At 32.2% G+C, this 19,506-nt stretch overlaps 5 protein-coding genes across 7 annotated transcripts in view; 3 read left to right on the forward strand and 2 right to left on the reverse strand.

The window, feature by feature from the left end:
* The first annotated feature begins 2,356 nt into the window (after positions 1-2,356).
* On the forward strand, positions 2,357-3,345 carry LOC115874046 (26S proteasome non-ATPase regulatory subunit 9). Its single transcript, XM_030889092.1, has 4 exons — positions 2,357-2,588; positions 2,640-2,739; positions 2,788-2,978; positions 3,041-3,345. The coding sequence occupies exons 1-4, from the start codon at positions 2,475-2,477 to the stop codon at positions 3,251-3,253; spliced, it is 618 nt and encodes a 205-aa protein (XP_030744952.1). The 5' UTR covers positions 2,357-2,474; the 3' UTR covers positions 3,254-3,345.
* LOC115874047 (protein FAM136A-like) lies at positions 3,262-4,239 on the reverse strand. The gene is made up of 3 exons (XM_030889093.1): positions 3,892-4,239; positions 3,615-3,833; positions 3,262-3,565 (listed from the first exon to the last, which is right to left on the reverse strand). The coding sequence occupies exons 1-3, from the start codon at positions 3,976-3,978 to the stop codon at positions 3,443-3,445; spliced, it is 429 nt and encodes a 142-aa protein (XP_030744953.1). The 5' UTR covers positions 3,979-4,239; the 3' UTR covers positions 3,262-3,442.
* A 507-nt stretch (positions 4,240-4,746) lies between these two features.
* LOC115874056 (iron-sulfur cluster assembly 2 homolog, mitochondrial) lies at positions 4,747-5,386 on the forward strand. Its single transcript, XM_030889107.1, has 2 exons — positions 4,747-5,037; positions 5,084-5,386. The coding sequence occupies exons 1-2, from the start codon at positions 4,778-4,780 to the stop codon at positions 5,259-5,261; spliced, it is 438 nt and encodes a 145-aa protein (XP_030744967.1). The 5' UTR covers positions 4,747-4,777; the 3' UTR covers positions 5,262-5,386.
* A 33-nt stretch (positions 5,387-5,419) lies between these two features.
* On the reverse strand, positions 5,420-7,068 carry LOC115874053 (protein phosphatase 1 regulatory subunit 21). 2 transcript variants are annotated; one of them, XM_030889102.1, is made up of 5 exons: positions 6,915-7,068; positions 6,704-6,850; positions 6,494-6,655; positions 6,049-6,440; positions 5,420-5,966 (listed from the first exon to the last, which is right to left on the reverse strand). In XM_030889102.1, the coding sequence occupies exons 1-5, from the start codon at positions 6,975-6,977 to the stop codon at positions 5,768-5,770; spliced, it is 963 nt and encodes a 320-aa protein (XP_030744962.1). In that variant the 5' UTR covers positions 6,978-7,068; the 3' UTR covers positions 5,420-5,767. The 2 variants fall into 2 exon arrangements, with proteins under 2 accessions (XP_030744962.1, XP_030744963.1); XM_030889103.1 differs by having other exon boundaries at positions 6,715-6,850; positions 6,915-7,063.
* Positions 7,069-7,140: 72 nt separating this feature from the next.
* LOC115874048 (transcriptional regulator ATRX homolog) overlaps positions 7,141-19,506 on the forward strand; it is a 28,243-nt gene continuing 15,877 nt past the window's right edge. Inside the window, exons 1-13 of one of the 2 annotated variants that reach the window (XM_030889094.1) lie at positions 7,141-7,479; positions 7,651-8,279; positions 8,331-8,615; positions 13,733-13,960; positions 14,011-14,263; positions 14,323-15,424; positions 15,481-15,573; positions 15,900-15,953; positions 16,036-16,148; positions 16,212-16,238; positions 16,299-16,406; positions 18,058-18,180; positions 18,238-18,322. In XM_030889094.1, the coding sequence (XP_030744954.1) occupies positions 7,655-8,279; positions 8,331-8,615; positions 13,733-13,960; positions 14,011-14,263; positions 14,323-15,424; positions 15,481-15,573; positions 15,900-15,953; positions 16,036-16,148; positions 16,212-16,238; positions 16,299-16,406; positions 18,058-18,180; positions 18,238-18,322 (3,096 nt within the window). In that variant the 5' untranslated portion in view covers positions 7,141-7,479; positions 7,651-7,654. The remainder of the gene's footprint in view (positions 7,480-7,650; positions 8,280-8,330; positions 8,616-13,732; positions 13,961-14,010; positions 14,264-14,322; positions 15,425-15,480; positions 15,574-15,899; positions 15,954-16,035; positions 16,149-16,211; positions 16,239-16,298; positions 16,407-18,057; positions 18,181-18,237; positions 18,323-19,506) is intronic. The other variant, XM_030889095.1, reaches the window with a different exon arrangement.

Genomic DNA, 19,506 nt, shown 5'->3' on the forward strand with positions numbered 1-19,506 from the left:
TGTGTCTTATAGTTTAATGAAAAAAGCGGATGCAGACAGGAAGCGAGGAGCATTCCCGATTGATCGGCAGACATCGGGTTGTTTCGTTACATTGGCAAACCATCAATGCAAAACTTGACCATAAAAATGTGTAGCATTGTGTGGCTATCCATGACTAACAACTGTAAACTATCCAATAAGATATACGTTAGCCAAATTTTAAAGCATGATTACGGGCATTGGCGTAACAACAAGGGTTCCCGGGGGAGCCGGACCCCCCCAGGTACTGCTGGGCACCCCCCAAAGAAATCCTGAATTATGACTCTTGGTTAAGTATTAATGTTTATTTGCTTGTGATGCAGTAAAAATGACGTTCTCTAGTTTTGTTTAGTTAATATTATTTTGTTGTGTTCAGAAAATGTGTTTGGTTTGGTTTGGTTTGGAGAAAATCGTTGCCATGACAAATATTTCAACTTTATGTATCAATTAGACTTTATATTTGCTAAATTTTTAAAATTGTCATCATGGTAACGAAGTTCGACAATTATACAGGGTGTTTCAAAAAACATGTGCCTTTTCTCGTGGGGAGGTTCCTCACGTAAAAATAAGAGTTATTTTTCATATCAACATAGGTTCGATTCTGCATATTTTTCTAAAAAAAAAACATGTACGCCATTGACTTTTTTTTCTTTTGTTAGCAAAATAGTGTAAGCTGTTCAATGCCGATTAAATGTCATATCTTAATATTTTGTCGATTTCGGCCTTCTTGGTGTGATAAACGCAATTTTATTAATTTGCCTTGGTCCAATAAGTTTAATAGCAACCTTTAAAAAAATTTAATATCATTAATTCACGGAAGTTTTAAATAAGCATTTATTGATTTCTCGTCAAAAAATATGAAAAAAAGTTCCTATAAACATGTGTATGGAAATGCAAAGTTTTAGAGTTACAGAGGATGTTAACTTTTTAAAATTAGGTTTTTTGTAATTTTCTTAAAAACAATTATTTTTTTATTTGAAATGGCTGTAGTTGGACTAATAGTAATAATAACTAATAGTAATAATAATAAATAAATAAGTTTAATAATAAATTAGGTAGAATATATAATTTATTAATTTAATTTTTATTTTAATTTTATTAATTGTGATTAATAAAACTGCGTTTATCTCATCAAGGAGACCGAATTCGACAAAATATCAAGAGATAACTTTTAATCGGTCAAACAAGTTGCGCAACAAAGCGATGCGCAACGTTCCGTGGCACAACTGCCTCACCAAGTAAAATTTTGATCAAACTTTTTATTAAAAGTTGTGCATTGTTTGAGAAACAATCATGTCCTCAATTGCCATTGCGGCAATTATTATCTTATATACCCTAGATGATGTCGATGATACCAAAAAACGAAAAAGAAAACAAAGAATTTGGATGAAAGAACTCAAATATTGCACAACGAAGTGCAACACACACATACACTACACAACGCGTTGCGCAAACAGTCCTGTTGCACAAAAGAATTCAAACATTCTTGAAACTCATCAAACAATTGCGCAACGCATCAAACACTACCATACATTGGCAACTCGTTGTGCAACAGCCTGCGTTGCGCAATTTGTTTGATAATGTATGGGCCGTTTAAGATAGATGGAGCAGATGCTCTTATGTATCTTTATGTAAAATGCAAATTTCTCCATTAACGTCTAACGTACCAACGCCGTGAATCACCCTATATATGTATAATAGTTATCAAGATCTATCAAGATAAATCTGAGAATTTAAAATTAATCATAGAGTGTGTATTATTACTGTTCTAAGAAAAATATGTGCCACGGCACTGTTTGAAGGTATGGTAACAATCAGGCAGGGTTCGGAAGTAGTTAATTAAGACGTAATTTGCCTGATTAACTACGTGTAGTTTTTCTTCAAAAACTACGTTTTTTCCCGTTCATTAACTACATGAAAACTACGTTAATAAACTATGTATTGATATTATGAATAATTTTCCTTTGTATGAGGTGTAATAGAGATAATATGATGTAAATATTATATTTAACGCCATATTTCTTCTGTTTTCTTAAATACATTATGTGTTTTTAAAGCTTCAACTTATTATAACCTCACCTCAAACCTTTGATATTTGAAAGTTACATACATACGTTACATAAACTACACCCTCTACATAAACTACATTAACTACATGTAATGCAGTTTATGTAGTTTTTGAAAGTAACATGTAGTTTTCCGAACCCTGCAATCGGGTAACAATAATTTGGTCTTGGGTGTTATTAGTCCTTGTATTTTTTAGCTTTCGACACTGGTAACAAAACATCGATGTTTTTAAAACATCGATAAACATCGCCCAGCACTAACTGACACTAACCTCACGGTTGACGTTGTGGTTGACGTTGACAGAAGATTTAGTATAATTTATGGTATAATTATCAGTAAACATTTCTAAACAAAGTCCACATTATTTATTTAAATAAAAACTGAAAAAAATGAAAGACGATCAACCTGACCAAGGAACGATACGAGATCATGTACTTCAACTAGTGAAACAAAAAGAAAATATAGAAAACGAAATTAAAGAATTAACTGGTATTTTGACACAAGTAATTTTTTGTGAAGTTTCAAATAAAAAAGTCTAATTCTTTTATTTTAAGAATGGAGTCGGAATGAATGATCCCCTTGTGGACAACGAAGGTTATCCTATTAATTCGATTGATGTCTATCAAGTGAGACATGCTAGGCACCGAATAATATGTAAGCATAATGAAGTTTTTTGTTAATTTTTTACCCGTTTTTTATAAGGTTTACAAAATGATCACAAGGCTCTTATGAAACAAATAGAGAATGGACTACATGGTTATTACACGGCTTCTTCCTCACAGAGTGGAATGGATACTCAACCATTAGATACAAGTCAGAGAAATATTGTTATACACAAAGATCCATTTGCAAAAGTTACAATAGTTAGTCAAGGATCCCCAGCTGACTATGCTGTAATTATTCTATGCTGTATTCTATTCACCAAATGAGTTTTTACTAAAATATAATTTTTCAGGGAATTCTTGTTAATGATGAGGTGATCGAATTTGGTTCAGTAAACTCCACAAATTTCAAAACTATAACAGATATAGCAACAGTAGTACAGCATTCAGAGGGAAATCAGATCAATATTAAGCTAAAAAGAGGAGAAAGATTTTTAACAGTGACTCTTATACCTAAAAAATGGTCGGGGAGAGGTTTGTTAGGTTGTAATATTGTAGCTCTATAAAAAATATAAACATTTTATAAAATATAATCTGAAAGTTACTTTTATAATAATTTGTTAAAAAACAATAGCTATTAAACATGCTTAACTACTTATGTACTCTATGTATTAAAAAATAGTTCTAACAAAATTCCAAAAACCAGGAACAAATTGGAAAATTATCACAATTATAAGGAGATCGATTTTTCTTCATTAACTGTTGTTACCTTTTGATAGATCTGCTTTAATTCTTTTAAGTAAAGATGGCATGTAGTTGATTTGTTTGTCTACACATTTTGTTGCGCAGTCTTCAAAAATTTTTGCAAATTTATCCATCTATAAAACAAAAGTTGTTTTTTCCATTTTCTTTTTGCTGTAATCTTACCTCTGACTCTTTAGGATTAGGACCTATTTTGACTTTAACCTCATCATTACAATCCATAACGCATCTCTGTAGTTTATTCTGCAAACCCTCAAGCTCTCTTTGAACATAATTTTGAGCCCAAGATAATGATACTGAACAGTTTTCTACGCATTTTTGAACTCCTTCTAAAGAAACTACCTTATTATCACAACATGTCGCCGCACATCTATGCATATCTGCCTAAAAATATTGGTTCTTTATGCGTAATTAAATCGATTAAAGGTGGCTATATTTGTACCTGCATTTTTCTCAAATATTGCAAGTCTAATTCGTTAATCATTTTGGTCATTTCTTGTTCGATCCGCTGGCGCTGTTGCTCGACCATTTTTAATAAAATTTGAAATCACTGTTTTAAATAATAAGATAAAACGTGATTTTTTTTCCTCAGTATTTTTTAACAGAGATAGAGGTTAAGAATATATAACCGTACTTTTTATGAAGTAACTTGAACCCAGAGACATAGAGAAACTAAAATCGTTATGTCCAGAGCAAGGATATATAGAATAAGGATATTCGAATGGCCCAAAAAAAACGTGCCGTATTTTGTCGAGGAAGTCGATTTCGTCACGACCAATGGGCGTCGAGTATTTGAAATTGAAAACCATTTGAAAACTTATAAATTGACGGTAACCTATGTTTTTTTCAAGTTTTTTGACTCATTTCACTGACAGATGTGATGAGATTATTATTGTAATTTATAGATCTAAACGTTTTTTGAAAAAATAATGTATTTTAAAGTTATTTCCTAGAGTTTGGTTTGGCCTTCTATATTCTGGTATTTGTCTACTAATAAATAATATCTTATTTTGTATTTCGATGTATGGAAATCCGCAAGTTCAGGAAGAATTAGGATATAACCCCAAAAGTTATGTCAAATCATCGAGCTTGACATTTGAACAATTATTTTCACATTTATTGTGTCTTCTGTTTGACAATTTCAAATTGGCGCGCGGAGCTTTCCTACCAATGGTGTCGTTTATCACCTGTGACGTAGTGACCAACCTGTGCCATAACATACCTTGTATTCTTTGTATCATCATGAAAGCTTATGATTATAAAAAGAAGAAGGTGACAGTTTTTTTAACCCCAAAAATTTACAAAATTTATTGTTATTAAAGAATAAAATGTTGAAAACTAATCGTTTATATTTTCAGATAGCCAAGAAATTGTTTAAAATTGATCAGATTCGCTATATAAATGCTACTGTAAAACCTTTAGAAAATGTCAAATCCGAATTAATATTAACTGAAAGATGTGCCCAGAGACTAAATAATATAACTAAAGAGAGTCCCAAAACGTTTTTGAGAGTGTCTGTAGAAGGAGGAGGATGCTCAGGGTTTCAATATAAATTTGATCTTGACACAAAGTTGAATGAAGACGATAAGTAAGTTAAAATGAAAGTAGTTGTTTGTATTACAATATTGTTTTAGGATATTCAAGAAAAATGGGGCTCAAGTTGTGATAGACGAGACATCTTTAGAGTATGTGAAAGGATCAACAATAGATTACCAAGAAGAATTAATAAGGTCTTCTTTTAAAGTATTAAACAATCCTTTAGCTGAACAAGGATGCTCATGTGGAGCATCATTTGCTGTAAAATTAGATTAAAATAGAAGACATATAAAATATTACTATAAAATCCTGTATATAATTGATCTAGTTTAATGTTAAGCATGTATATTTTTTCTGTAATGACTTAAAACCAAAAATTTATATAGATTATATTTATTTAAGAAGTTTGTGTTATTTAAAAAAGGGGGCATATATATTTCTTCACATTATCTGTATATTGCTTATAATATATTGAAAGTTAATATATACATTAAAAAGAAGCAAACCCTAAAACAGATTAGGGAATAATAATTAATATAAAGTACAATACTTAATTTGAATATCACAAAATATTTCTTTACAATTTTTGAATATATTTTTTATATTTTTACTAGAAACAACTCTAAAAGCTCTTACAATAAATTAACAAAACTAAATTTAAAATTAGTCCTTAAGGTATTGTTAGAAGCAAACCTTAAATATTTGGAATGTGAAAGATTTTACACTGGTCCAAACTTAATAAACTTTAGATTTTTTTTCTTTCATTTCTTATATTGTCAACACTACTTCTTACTTGCAAGTTTATGTTTTAGTATTTGAATTTCATCGCATTGTTGAGTGATTTTTTCATTCTGTGTCGCAAAATGTTCAGTCATGGCATCTAATTGACTCTTATAATTTTCATTAGTTGTTACAAGTTCTTCATAACTAATTTCTAGTTTTTTTTGAAGTTCTGTATGCTCAGAAATAAAATTTTCCAATCTGAAAATTAAAATAGAGGAATTAGTAATGTCAAATTTGTTAAAGTAAAAATAAATATACAAAGAAAAGAAAAACAATATACCTTGATTTTAAAGCTTGGTTCTCTGCAAAAAGTGATTTGGTTTCAGCAAATACCACTGCTTTTGATTCCAAAGTATCTCTTAATTGAGATTCATAATACTCTGACAGACGTTCATTTGTATTAGGTTTGCATCGTAATAATTCACATTCACTCTTCCATTTTTCTGCTTCAGATTTCCAAAAATTATAATCATCATTCTCCTTACAATCTTGTTGTTTTATAAACTCCTTAATTTTTTCAACTAAAGTTTCTTTATCTTTTTGTAATTTTTCCAATTTATCTTTGTGTCTATCATCACTGCTAGTCAACTCTTTTTGTAAACTTAACAGTTTTTCTTCCAGCCAGATAATTTTTTCTTTAAAACTTGTAATTTCTAAATCCTTGTCTGATATCTACCAAAAAATAAGTGTTACTATACCAAAATAAAGAAATTTACTCCACCTACACTGCTTAAAAGATTAGCGTTCTCTAGAATTTTCTTTTGAAATTCTTCGTCTAAAACACTGAAATCGTGCACTTGTGTTGTATCTACATTCTTTTGCTTTCCTTTCTTACTACGACTACTTATTTGTAATTCTTGTTGTAACACTGATATTCTTTTGGTCAACTAGAAAATGCAAAATAAGTAAGTTTTTTTCTACATTATCCAACATACCTGCTCATTACGAAATGTGAGACTTTCCATTTCTTGATCTCTTTTTCTAATTGTTTGTTCGCCATTTCGAATAATTTCAGTTAGCTGCGAATTTTTTGCTTGTTCATCCAAAACAGCTTTCTTTAATACTGTAGCTTGAGAACGTACCTACAAAATAGTTTAAAAATAAATCTTAATTAACTTAAATAATTATTTCATATTTTCGAATTACTTTTGAATATTCCGCGGCAAGTTTCTGATATTTACTTTCAATTTCTGTTTGTTGTTTATCCATTTTATTAACTATTAATATCAGAGACTGTACTGAGATCTGAGATTTAAATAAGTAAATAAATTTGACAGCTGCTAAATAAATTAGGATAAAAAAGTTTAGCCAAACAGACCAAACAGGCCAAATCTTGTCAAATTTTTAGTTACGACTTAGACAACCAGTTATACACAAACGGTATTAAGTAATTAAGTAGCATTTACATGAAAATATAAAATCTTGGCATAAGACCAGGGCAAAGAGTCTCTCCTGAGAACTCTCTCCTGAAACTCTCTCCTGAAGAGAACTCTCTCCTGAAAAGGAGAGTTTGAGAAGACAGAAGAAGAAGGAGAAGCAGTAATTTTAATTTTTTTATGTTTTGTGTTTTATATGTTGGTCATTATAACGGTTTCTCTCAATGTCATATCAAATGTCAAAATCCAGGAAATTCTGAAAATGTCGACCCTACGGTGTACCTATACAAATTAATTAATATTTATTTTTACTAATCTTATAAGGATTAAAGCAGGTAAATTCCTACATATTTCGTTTTTACATTATACAATAATTTGATATTACAATGGTGTGCTTTTAAAAATGTATATGTTGTGAAGCGCGGGAAAAATTTCTTAACTTTGCTTTGGCTTTGTTTATGTATTCTGTTCAATTTGCTCGTTTTTCTAAATTCAGTATTTTTTAGCATTATGTCTGATGACGCCGATGTAGAAAAGATATTGGTTGTTATTAATCATTTTCAAAAGGTTTTGGATACCTTAAAAGATATTGATAATGTAGAATTCGTTATTAATAAATTAGGTTTGGAAAAGAAACAGGAATTATTAAAACAAATTGATAATATCGCTAACGAGTGCTCTTTAAAAATCTACAACATAAATGAAAAACTTAATAAAGCATATAAAAATGCTAAAACTAGTGATAATTCTGATGGGGATTTAAATGATACCAGTTCAAGGATTGAAGTTGTTAATTCCCAAACAGATCAAGGAAATAGTACTGAAACTCAAGAATCTTTATCTAATAATATAAATAATGTAGTTCACAACAACACAAGTAGTGAAAATGAAGATCCTGTATCTGATTCTGATGTTATTGAAGGATCTCCATTGAAACCTCAACATAAAAAAGTTGTTGATAGACTTTTAGGTTCCAAGTCAGTATCAGAAGAAATTCAACCCAATAAATCAAATATTATTGATGACGATAACAAAAATAGTAACAGTGAAGAAAATCATGTACAAGAAGAAACAGCCCCTGAAGCTTTAAAAAGTAATGAAGTATTGGTAACTAGTCACAGAGACAATGTAGAAGGTAAGTAAAAAAATAATTACTTTGTATTTTTTATTCCTTTATTTTTTATAGTTCAGAATAATACAGCAAATACCGATAATGATGTAAATGAAGAAGAAAATAAGAGGCCTGTAATAAAACTCGTTGACATTAGTAAACTTCTAGCTCCCAGTAAGACACCTCTTGATGTTATTTCTCCAAAACCCAAAAAATCGGTGACTTTTGATAGTTCGGTTATTATTTTATCTAGTTCTGATGAAGAGACACCAAAGAAGCACCCTAAAGAGAAAGATCAAAGCCCCCTGAAAAGTGCTATGCGTAAAATATCTTCTCAAAATGAAGTTGACAGTGATTCTGGTAAGATTTTCTTTCTGTTTTTCCTATATTTAAAAATATATGAGGTCAACTACTAGGTTGAGTACTTGAGGTCAGGGTAGTTCAAAAAATTGTTAAAATTTAATGTTAAAACATTCATTTGACTAATATTCCGACAGTATGTCTTTTTCAAAGTCTAAAAATTCCATATACCGTTATCAGCAAAAATTAAATATATTTCGGAAATAAGTAAACACACTGCTTCGAAAGAAAATTTATTTATTAATCACTAAACAATTCACAAAATTAAGTACTTCTTAATACTTGAAAAAAATGGATAAAATTTGGCCTATGTTCTTCACCCCTGTCCAATAATTCTTGGTGTTCTGAATATTATATTATGCTTCTTCAAATTCGCCAAGTGGTGGTACAATGTTTTTCAACTATTTCTCCAAGTATTCTGGTAGGTACTTACTTGGTTTCCATATTCCCCTTGTAACAGAATATTTAATTAATTTTCATTTATTATTTCTCCATGATCGTCATCAGTATTAATACTGTTTTTATATCTACAGTCTTGAATAACTGTTTGTGTTGGAATTCTTCTCTTAATTTATAGTCTTCATTAACTGGTCTGGCATATTTGGAAAATGTACAGAAAACCAATCCTTTACAACCTGTAGACTTTTTCTTCATAATATCACGACATTTGCGGTGATAATACCATACATAAACTATTTTTTTTAGTTGTGTTATTCATATTTACATTTATATTTTATTTAGCAAGTCAATATGACATTAAAAAAAATATTATTTTAAAATTATTTTTGGCAACAATAAAGTCAATTTGACATTGAAAGATTGAATTTGACGGTGGCATGTTTTTTATTCTAATCAGAACCAAGAACCATATTATTTTTTTGTTTAATTTAGTATTTTTGTATGTCGTAGAGCCTAAAAAATATTCAACAAAGTAACTGATAAATTAATTCAAGTGTAACTAAAATATTTTACTGGGTTAAATTGTTTTGCTGTCAGGTTTCCCGGACGCTTTTCCAAATCCGGGCCGGACCGCCCCCTACGCTTCTAAAAATACGGGCATATCCGGATAAATCTGGACGTAGGGAAACCTTGTGACCAAACCATCTCAAACCCCTTTTTATATTCGCTGTATTATTGTTTCTTATGCTGATGTTCGGTTTCTAATTTTCCCGTTTTTCACATTTTAGCTCACTCTAGCGCTTCTACATAAATCATACTCCAACTCTACAGCCAATTTCTCCATTTGTATTCTTCTTTTGGGTCCATATCTCACTCCCATAGCAAAAAAATGAGGCTACCATTGTTTGACCAATATGTCTTTTGTTCTTAATATGAATATGTTTGTCCCATTAGATTGAATTGAGTATTTCTGTCCCACCGATTCCACTTTTATCGACTATAACTATTACCCTTACTTACATATGTGTCTATCTATATTTCTGCCTTGTCGTCAAATAGAATATCAAATTTGGCGTCGGAATTTAATACCAAGTAGTCTGAGTAGAGGGCATCTGCATCAGGAGCAATGAGCAGGAAGTGACGTCAAGCGTAAAAATCAGATAAGAACATGTAAAATAGGCTAATAAACAAGAATAAACAGGTTTAAACAGAAAACAACCGCTTTTGAACTGCTTTGAATCGCTTTTTAGCTTAAAACAACAGACCTGTTCATTTTTTGTTCAGCCCCGTTTATTTCTGTTTTAAAGCGGTTGTTTTCTGTTTATTCTTGTTTATTAGCCTATTTTACATGTTCTTAGCTGATTTTTACGCTTGACGTCACTTCCTGCTCCTTGCTCTTGATGCAGAATCGGTCATCTCCCTCTACTATTATGTTTTTTTTTAACTGACTTCCAGACACCATTTCTGATACTCAGTGAATAGCTCGATATATAGTCGAGATATAGTCTACTGAGCATAAACCCCATGTCAAAGGAATCTTGAGCAAATACTGCTCGATCGTCTGCAAAATTAAGTGCGTCAGCATACGGGTTGTCTCGAACCAGGAGCTAATCTCCACTCTACTGCCTACGTAAATAATAGTAAGTCCACGAACGGGTCGTTTGGCGGTCGACGCGGAGTCGAAGTGATTGATACTATTTTTGCTATTATTTACCTACGAAGGTAGCGTGGAGTTAGTATACAACCCGTAGTGCAACTCGTTCGTGGGCCTACTATTATTTACGTAGGAAGTAGAGCGGAGGGAGGTTCGTTCCAAGTTCGAGACGCTTCCTCTTCGACTTCGAAACGACCTGTGGGCGCACGGTCTAAGTGTCAGAAGATATTCCTCATTAATTGGAATTCCCATTCTTTGACGTGATCTCTTCCACCCCTTAAGAGCTATCTCCACGTAAATATCAAATAAAAGAAGGGATACGCGACAACCTTTCTCGACTTTTCGTTGTATATATAGGTTCCGAGAGTATCTTTTCTTGTTTTATATAACTGATCTTAGCGGTGTACAGTTCCTTGATAATTTCTGTTAGATGTTGGCTAACCCCAATAGTTTCTAATGCCATCCATAACTTATTTCTCGGGACATTATCATACGCTTTGTTTATATCAACAAAATGTAATCTGGATTTCTTTATTTTTTTTTCGGCTGTTGTCAGTATATAACCGACCTGGAGTAATTCTGATCTTTGGATAAGAGTTTCCAACTTCAGGCCTTAAGGATTATTTACGGTACACCGGACCGTACCCGAGCCGGGCACGTTCCGTAAAGTAGACACCGAGCCACGTCCGGGCCTTCAATATATGCAACACCGAGTGGACAACGGGGATCATGTCCGTGCCGATTATATTCTAGAAAACAGTGTTGCCGCAGTGGTACATTTGTACCAAATTTGATACTTTTAATTCTATTTGGTACAGTGGTACTACATTTTCAAATCCAGGATGATTCGGTACAATAATTATTTCCCACGCGCACCGAAAATGAATAGATATTTAATAATTATCGTTGTTGATATTGCATTAAACGCGCTTACCGATACCATTCGGAGACAATCCGCATTAATTAACGACGTATTATAAACGTTGTAATGTCTATAGGGTTTCCTATATTAAATAACCCGAAGAAAAAACTTAAAAATTTGCTGTTTCTAACATGCTTCTATATTTGAGTTTTTTTTTAATAAAATTTAAGTTTTCCAAGTATTGTGTGTAGTATTAGAATTACTTACATTTCTTCAATCTATACATACTTATAATTGGGTTTTCTGAATTTCTATTTCATGTTTTTCGTCTCGATTTGTATCTTTCTCCAGGAAGTTTTTTTATGTAGAAATTTATGAAGAAATTCACAACGACCAAATCGGTTAAAGTCATTTGCAGATGTATTTTGTTGTGCTTTAAAAAATTGTACCAAAGTGGTACATTTTTAGTTTATAATGTGGTACGCGCTAAAAGTTGGGTGCGGCAACACTGCTTGAAAACAGTCGCTATAGGCCCGTAGACGAACGAAGTATTTAGCCGCGGCGGCTCATTTATGTTTGCCGCAACGGGGCCGGAACGTAGCGGATCCGAGGAACAATGTACACCGACATTTCTTGGACGGGGCACGGACGCGTTCCGGTGAAGCTCGGACCGTGCTCGGCTTAGCATGAATGTATAAGTATAAATAACATTTGACAATGTTTGGCCGTGCCTTCACCGTCGCACGGCTCCGGCCCGTCACGGTGTACCGTGAATCATCCTTTATTCTGTTTTGTCCCCAGCGTCTCGAGAAAGTAGCCGTGATACACCTGTAATTATTTGGATCATTTCTGTTTCCTTTCTTATGCAGAAATGAAATATATCCAATTTTTCACTCACTCGGTGTCTTTCTCTGTTGTAAACAATAATTAAACAAGCCTTTAATTCTCTCATATAGTGTTATCCACTCTTGATCATTTCAATTACAATATCTATGAGTCCGGATGCTCTTCCATCTTTGATTTCTTTAACCGCTTTTTCTCTTTATTTGCATTTTTATATTGTTATCTTAATTTTTATTTTATTTGAATTTTTTCTATTTTTTCTCTTAATAGGTAAGTTATGTAATTGAATGGGTCCGCCGAACAACGTTGTAAGCACCACATTTTTCAAATCGGAGATTTTGCGGCAAAAACGTTGTAAACAACACAAGCTATTTTAGGAATATTCCCCCCTTCGATATTTCACGATTGGTAGCATTGAATGACAAAATAACTAAAGCGCGCGAAAAGGCTGTCACCAGCATGTGCAAAAAAAAAGTTTTTTTTTTCGATTTCTGACAAAAATAAATAAATGTCGCTTACAACATTATGCGGCGGAGCCATTCAATTATTAATTAATAACTTCCCTGCTATGATTATATTGTAATTTGTTTGAATACTAGATACCACATGAGTAAGATCGTGTACCTCGTAAAAATCGTCTTTAATATTATTATCTAAGGAGACATAAGGAGCTTACACCCCAATTATCAATTATAATCATATTATGCACATATAATGTAATTTCTACAGATATTATTCTCTCTGATATGTACTGGAAATTCTTTACAAAATTTAAGTGCTTTTTAATTAGTATTCATACCCCGCTTGCTGCATATTGTGCTTTATCGATAGATGAACATAGTTGTCTAAATCTTCATTTCCTTTCTTTTTGGTTTCGTTTAGTATAAGTATATCTAGATTATAGTCTTTTGTATATTGAAATAGGTATTTCTGATATTTTGTTTGAGGTCCCACGTACGTTCCACGTTCCTATTCTCATAGTCCTTTTCATTTCCATTTGTCATTTTACGTGTTTCCTATTCGTTTTCCGAGGCTCGTTTTTGGTGTTTCTAGCAGTTTTGTGATTTTATGGAGAGTGACTTGCTAGGCCTCTGCTCCAACCCCCTTACTAGGAGTACAAGGTTTTCCAGTCATCAGCACACCCATTGTACGCCATATACGTATTATTTACAAATTGTACTCCATATACCCAGAGGTCAAGCGATTAAAGTCTACGTGAACGAGGGACCAGGATTAACGGTAGGCATTCTTCAAGTTTTGTTACAGAGCAAACATCAGTCACCTACCCTGCCTTCAAGGCCTATTGCCAATATGTGACCTCCGTATTTAAAAATCATAATAAATTTTTATATATCTAAGATTCAAAAGAAAATAAAAGCATATCCAGCAAGAAAAGGAAATCCAGAAGTCATAAAGAAGAAGGAAGAAGCCTGAGGCGCAGAAAAAATAACGAAGAAAGTGATAGTTCGCCTGATGAAAGAAATAAGCATAAAGAGAGATATGAATTTAGAGCTTCAAAATCAAAGCAGTCTAAGCACAAAGCGCTCTTTGATAAGATTAGGAGTCACCATAGACAAGTTAAAGATGGTATGACAGTTCTTTTTTTATTTTATATTTTCTAAATAATTTTAATGCAGTTATCAACATAGATAATTCATCAGATGAAGAGACAAATATAAGAAGTCCTGTTAAGAAAAGAAAAAGAACTAAAAATAGTAGTAGTTCATCTGATCATTCTGCTGATTCGGATCAGGAGAGTTTAAAAGGAAAAAGCATACAAAATACGAAAAAAACTAAACTGGATACTACAGAACTTGATTTTAAACGCAAACTTTCTATAAAATTGCCTTCTTATACGTGTCAAGAATTAATAGACAGATATAAAAATGAGTTAGTATTTTATATTTTTTATCTCCTTATTATATTTTTAATGATAATTCTTATTTTAGTTTATCAAAAACTGAAAAAAACGGTATAAAATTAACCCTGAAATTAAATAGAAATTATCAAAAAGATAAAGTATCTGAAAGTTCAGATAGTGAAGTTGAAAATAAAAAATCCAAAAAGAAGAAACATAAGAATAGATCAAAGAAATCAACTAGTAGTGATGAGGACACTGAAACAATTAATCTTAAATCGAAAAATAATAAAACTAAAAACAGTGAATATTCTGACAGTGAAAATGATATTAAGAAAGATAAAAAAGAAAAAAAATCAAAGAAAAGTGTAACTAAATACTCTGATAATGATGATAACACAGAGGAAAATGAAGGAATAAACAAAACTAAAGATGATTCAAAAAATAAAACTAAAAACGGCGGAGAAAAAATAAAAGATAAAAATAAAATTAATAAAAAATCAAGAAAAAATATAACTAAAGATTCTGATAATGATGCTGATAGCACAGATGAAGGAAACCAAACTAAAGAAGATTCCCAAAATAAATCTGAAGAAAGTAGTCAAAAAATAAACGATAAAACTACAACTAAAGATTCTGATAAAGGTGATAACACAGATGAAAATAAAGAAACCAAAACTAGTAGCGATAAAATAATTGATAAACATAAATTTGGCAATACCTCAGCTAAAAATACTGATGTTACTGAAAAAAATTGTGAATCTGATAACACAAACATTAGTGAAAAAAGAGATTCTGATTCTGATAGTGATAAAAATACAGATAATGAAGGAAATGCAGACAAGAATTCAAATAATGAGTCAGATACTGAAGCAAATGTAACTGATAAGAAAACAGAAAAAAAGTCAAAAGAAGTTGATAACAATGAAGAATCTGAAAATAATGAAATGGAAAAAAATGATGAACATGAAGACAATACATCTAAAGAATCCGAAAATGAAAATGTTATTGATAAAACGAAGTCTCAGTCTAAGAAAAATCTTGATAATAATGAAAGTGTTGATGTTGAAGTTCCTCATGTTGATACTGATGAAGTTGTTGATCATACTTCAGATACTGAAAGAATTGATGTGCAGGACGCTCAAAATACATCAGAAAGTGATAAAATGATTGATACCACTCCTGATAATGAGGCGAGTATTAAATTTGTGTATGTATCTGAAAAAAAAATATTTTGATTTTATTGTAGAAGGAAAAGGTTTTGAATGATGAATCTGAAGAGAACAAAGACAGTGATGAAACTGGTCATTCTAAAAAAAATAAAGATGATAAAAAAAATCTGGTAAGTTACCTATATTCACAATTAAGATCTGTTACGATATAGTTTGTCCGACAAGTGAGGAAAGCTTTTGACAGACGATATCCAAAAAATGACAGATCATATAATCTACCTGGGAATTAAAATAACACACATCTGTCACTGTCATGGATCCTCTCGTACAAACTATAAGCATATATTATGTTTTTTAGACATAAAATAAAGCAGGCAATTATTATAAGTTATAGTATTTTACTGGTCGCATATACCACACAATAAAAAAAACGACCCATAATGAGCATGTAATTTTTATTGATTTTTTTGGATAATTTAGAATTTTATGTTTGTAGGATTGTAATTCAACTGACGAAAATGATGACGATGATGTAGAAGTATTAACAAAAGTAAGTATTTTTAATTTATTTATTCAGTAATGTTACATTAACTGTGAAAAATAATCTATTTAACATATAATAAATAAATAAGGAGTCTGATGATGGAAAAAAGAAAAGTAAATGGGAAGATGACAAGTCAGATAGTGATAGAGATTTTATGAAGTTTTCAAAGAAAAAAGACAAATCTCTAGTAGAATTGGTCAGGTAAAATTTGAAGTTAATGATTTTTTTGTACAAACCGCTTAATTTTTTTCTTTCCTGCAACAGCGATGACGAGGTTTTACCTATATCAAGGTAATTTCTATTAATTAAATTTTAGAAAACATTTGTAATTTGTGTTTTTATAAATTTTAGGAAAGCAAAAAAGAATATGAAGAAAAAGGCGGTTTTAAGCGATTCAGAGTCAGAAAATGAAGAAAAAAATGAGAGTAGTGATGGTTCAGATAAGGATAAAAAGAAAAAGTTGGTATTTTTTATTTTTATTATTTTTTGTTTTAAAAGTGAGACTTGTCGCGCACCTCTGCGAAGCGCTGCACGGTGAACCTTGGATTAATTGTATGTATTTATAATGTAGTAAAATGGTTGGTTGGTTGAAGTGGCGAGTGCGACCGCTTGTCGAACTTCAATTAGCAGAATTGTCGTTTTGATACCACTCACTCTGAGCCCTATCCCTAGGGATGGAAAAGTTGGACTGTTAACTGTTTATAACTATTCGGTGGCATTAAGGTAACGAGTGACTTCCGTTATGCTCTTCCCGGAAACATCTTCAAGATTTACAAAGCTGTAACCACCGAGGAAACCGTTTCCCCTTCCTTCGGGTCCTTGCAGCTTCGACAAACTTCGTTAAAAGGGATGCCCATTCTCGCCGCATGTTCGCCAATTGGCCAGTGTCCCCTACATACCGCCGTAAGCGTGTCGATATCCTTAAGCTTAATTTTCATGCATCCGTTATCCGACGACACGTTGATACGATATTAATTTTATTGGTTGAATTTAAACACTTCGATTGGTTAGAAAAGGTTAACCAATCGAAGCCTTCAAATTCAACCAATAAAATTAATATCGTATCATCGTATCGTCGGACAACGGATGCATGAAAATCAAGCTTTACGCGACTTAGTTATGAGCTCTCCCGATTTCTTAAGGTTGTATTTGGGCCAAGCTGTCCTGCAGGTGCTTAAAGTTTTCCATCTACTCTTCACCATAGACAGAAAATAGTAAATGTCTTTTTTTGAATCTAGCTCAAGGCACGATCCTCGCCTTCAAGTTCATCAGAGCGTTCGCTCCCTTCGATGTTCCTGTGGCCTGGAACTTAAAGCAAGGTAATATCATACCTACTTACCATGTAGGATAACTTGTACGTTTTTTTGACTATTTTGGAGGATATGGTAGACGAGCTCAGCGCTGACATGGCTGCTTGGCCGTCAGTGATTATTGCAGTTTTCCGCCGATAAGGTGGCTCCTCGCTCTATCTCTGCCTGGAAAACACTTGATCTATCCGGAAGCCAGTAAGACCCTGCGATGTCAAGACCCTTTGAGAACACCCCCTAACCTACACCTGAATCCATCTTGAATCCGTTAGTAAATAGAGCAATAACAAATTCTTTCAGTAGTTTGTGAGCCTCCCACTCCTTTCTGGTTAGAATTCTGACTAGAAAGTGCTTGCCAAGTTCCAACATAGGTGTCAGATCCAGTCTGATGGTCCAGCACAATAATATTCTTCGGTAATCTTCCAATAATACTGCTGTGATCGTAGAGTTTCTCCGTCCAGCAACCAGTTTCTCTGAGCCTGATTGCACTACTAGAGACCAGATTTTTAATATGAAGATCTAATGGGAGGAGGTGGAGGAGCACATTTAGAGGATCTGTGGGCGTGGATCTTAAAGCTTCTGTAATGTACACACACGCACTCTGTACCTTTCCAAGCTTGGAAATATTGGTTGTCTTCTCCAAAGCTGGCCACCATACCAGGGATCCATATGTGAGGATTGTAGATCCACATACTAAAGCGAAGTAACGATAGTCTGCGGATATGCATTATAATACAATAATTAATCGCTAGCGCTTCGTTCAAGTGCGTGACAGGCTTAACACTGTTTGCTTTTGGATTTAGGAAAAACACGAAAAAAGTTTCATCATCAGATTCTGGCAGTGATGTTGATAAAACTAATAAAAAAAGAAATTCAAGCAGTTCTTCGAGCTCCAGTGAATCAGACCAGGAGGATGAAATACAGAAGTAATATTATATAAAACGTTTTATCTTTTGAGTGATTTATTGATTTTTTTTGTTCAGGAAGCCAACGAGAAGGAGAATAAAACGAACCAATGATAGCAGTAGTGACGATGACGATAGATCCACCAGGAAGCATATAAGAAAAGTGAGTATTTCATAATCCGGAGTTTAACCATAGTTTTTTGTTGCAAATAATTAATCTTCATACAATGTTTTGACACCCGTATTTTTTATTTTACTTCAATTTCATCCCATTTAAAAAAAAATCAATATTAAGAATTTCATGTTTACACTTTTGCAATCTCTGACATCACCTATCAAAAGTGTCACGATTTGAAATCTAACCAGGAACCCTCGAACGCCCCGAACATCCGAACAACTTTGATAGTGTTTAGTGCTTTGATAAAAATGGCAGTAACTTGTTAATTATAAAAATTTAAGTTTTAATTTCTAGTAGTAAAAAATATAAAAGTAAATTTAATATTGGGGTAATAAAGAATAATCCCACATAAAAGCGTATTTTTTAACGATCTTAATAAAAATAGAAAAATCTAACGTGATTTTAAGATATATGGTGTAAATACGGTAGCAGAGAACTAGATACGCCATAATATTATTCTTCAGAGGCTCGCGCCCTCTGTCAACTAATCAGTCAAATGCTGATAGGTGACGTCACAATTTGACTCTTCTACGCGGCGTTTCAAACCAGTGAAATTTGTATTGAATTTGATTTATTATTTATTCCTTAATTGTAACTTCGTTGCATTTCTTTTTGTTTTGAGGGAGTACTCTTTAATCAATTCAATTGAATTTTATATTCAAAAAATAACAAACATTTACTATGGTTAAACACCGGATTCCCTGTCAATACAAATTTAAGTATCAAACTTGATAATAACAGAGTTTGAAATTTTGTTATTAACGAGTACATGTTCAAGAATATTTCGGCTCTGGATTTATTCATTCATTTCCATTTGACATGGTTACATGTATCAGAATTGTTATATAGAAAATAAAAACAAAACAGAAATATATGTATAAAAATAAAAAACAACAAATATATAATAAAACATAAAGTAAGCACAAAATAATTATAAAACAAAACAGGATGAAGCCCAACAATAAGTCATTTATAAGATAGTTCAAAAAATAATAATATGGAGACTGTGCACTAAGTAATTTGTTAAACAAGACAATTCAAACATATCCAAGTAGGAACATACAAGCAGAGATACAAGTTATAATTAAAAAATTGGCGCCGGGAGGCACGTATAGCGGCTAATACTTGATATTTTTTTTTATCTCAAAAACTGCGACTTTAACTGATTT

Source organism: Sitophilus oryzae, unplaced genomic scaffold (genome assembly GCF_002938485.1).
Source record: "Sitophilus oryzae breed Bouriz unplaced genomic scaffold, Soryzae_2.0 scaffold_1218_pilon_pilon, whole genome shotgun sequence".
Lineage (NCBI taxonomy): Eukaryota > Metazoa > Arthropoda > Insecta > Coleoptera > Curculionidae > Sitophilus > Sitophilus oryzae.

Excerpts from the sequence above, each read along its gene's own strand:
- LOC115874056 (XM_030889107.1), top strand. The coding sequence starts at position 4,778 with ATGTTGAAAACTAATCGTTTATATTTTCAGATAGCCAAGAAATTGTTT. Across the intron at positions 5,038-5,083 it reads AAGTTGAATGAAGACGATAA|GATATTCAAGAAAAATGGGG; the intron begins GTAAGTTAAAAT and ends ATATTGTTTTAG.
- LOC115874046 (XM_030889092.1), top strand. The coding sequence starts at position 2,475 with ATGAAAGACGATCAACCTGACCAAGGAACGATACGAGATCATGTACTT. Across the intron at positions 2,589-2,639 it reads TAACTGGTATTTTGACACAA|AATGGAGTCGGAATGAATGA; the intron begins GTAATTTTTTGT and ends TTTTATTTTAAG. Across the intron at positions 2,740-2,787 it reads TGCTAGGCACCGAATAATAT|GTTTACAAAATGATCACAAG; the intron begins GTAAGCATAATG and ends GTTTTTTATAAG.
- LOC115874053 (XM_030889102.1), bottom strand. The coding sequence starts at position 6,977 with ATGGATAAACAACAAACAGAAATTGAAAGTAAATATCAGAAACTTGCC. Across the intron at positions 6,441-6,493 it reads ACGCTAATCTTTTAAGCAGT|ATATCAGACAAGGATTTAGA; the intron begins GTAGGTGGAGTA and ends ATTTTTTGGTAG. Across the intron at positions 5,967-6,048 it reads AACCAAGCTTTAAAATCAAG|ATTGGAAAATTTTATTTCTG; the intron begins GTATATTGTTTT and ends TTTAATTTTCAG.
- LOC115874047 (XM_030889093.1), bottom strand. The coding sequence starts at position 3,978 with ATGGTCGAGCAACAGCGCCAGCGGATCGAACAAGAAATGACCAAAATG. Across the intron at positions 3,834-3,891 it reads AATATTTGAGAAAAATGCAG|GCAGATATGCATAGATGTGC; the intron begins GTACAAATATAG and ends CAATATTTTTAG. Across the intron at positions 3,566-3,614 it reads CTAATCCTAAAGAGTCAGAG|ATGGATAAATTTGCAAAAAT; the intron begins GTAAGATTACAG and ends TTTGTTTTATAG.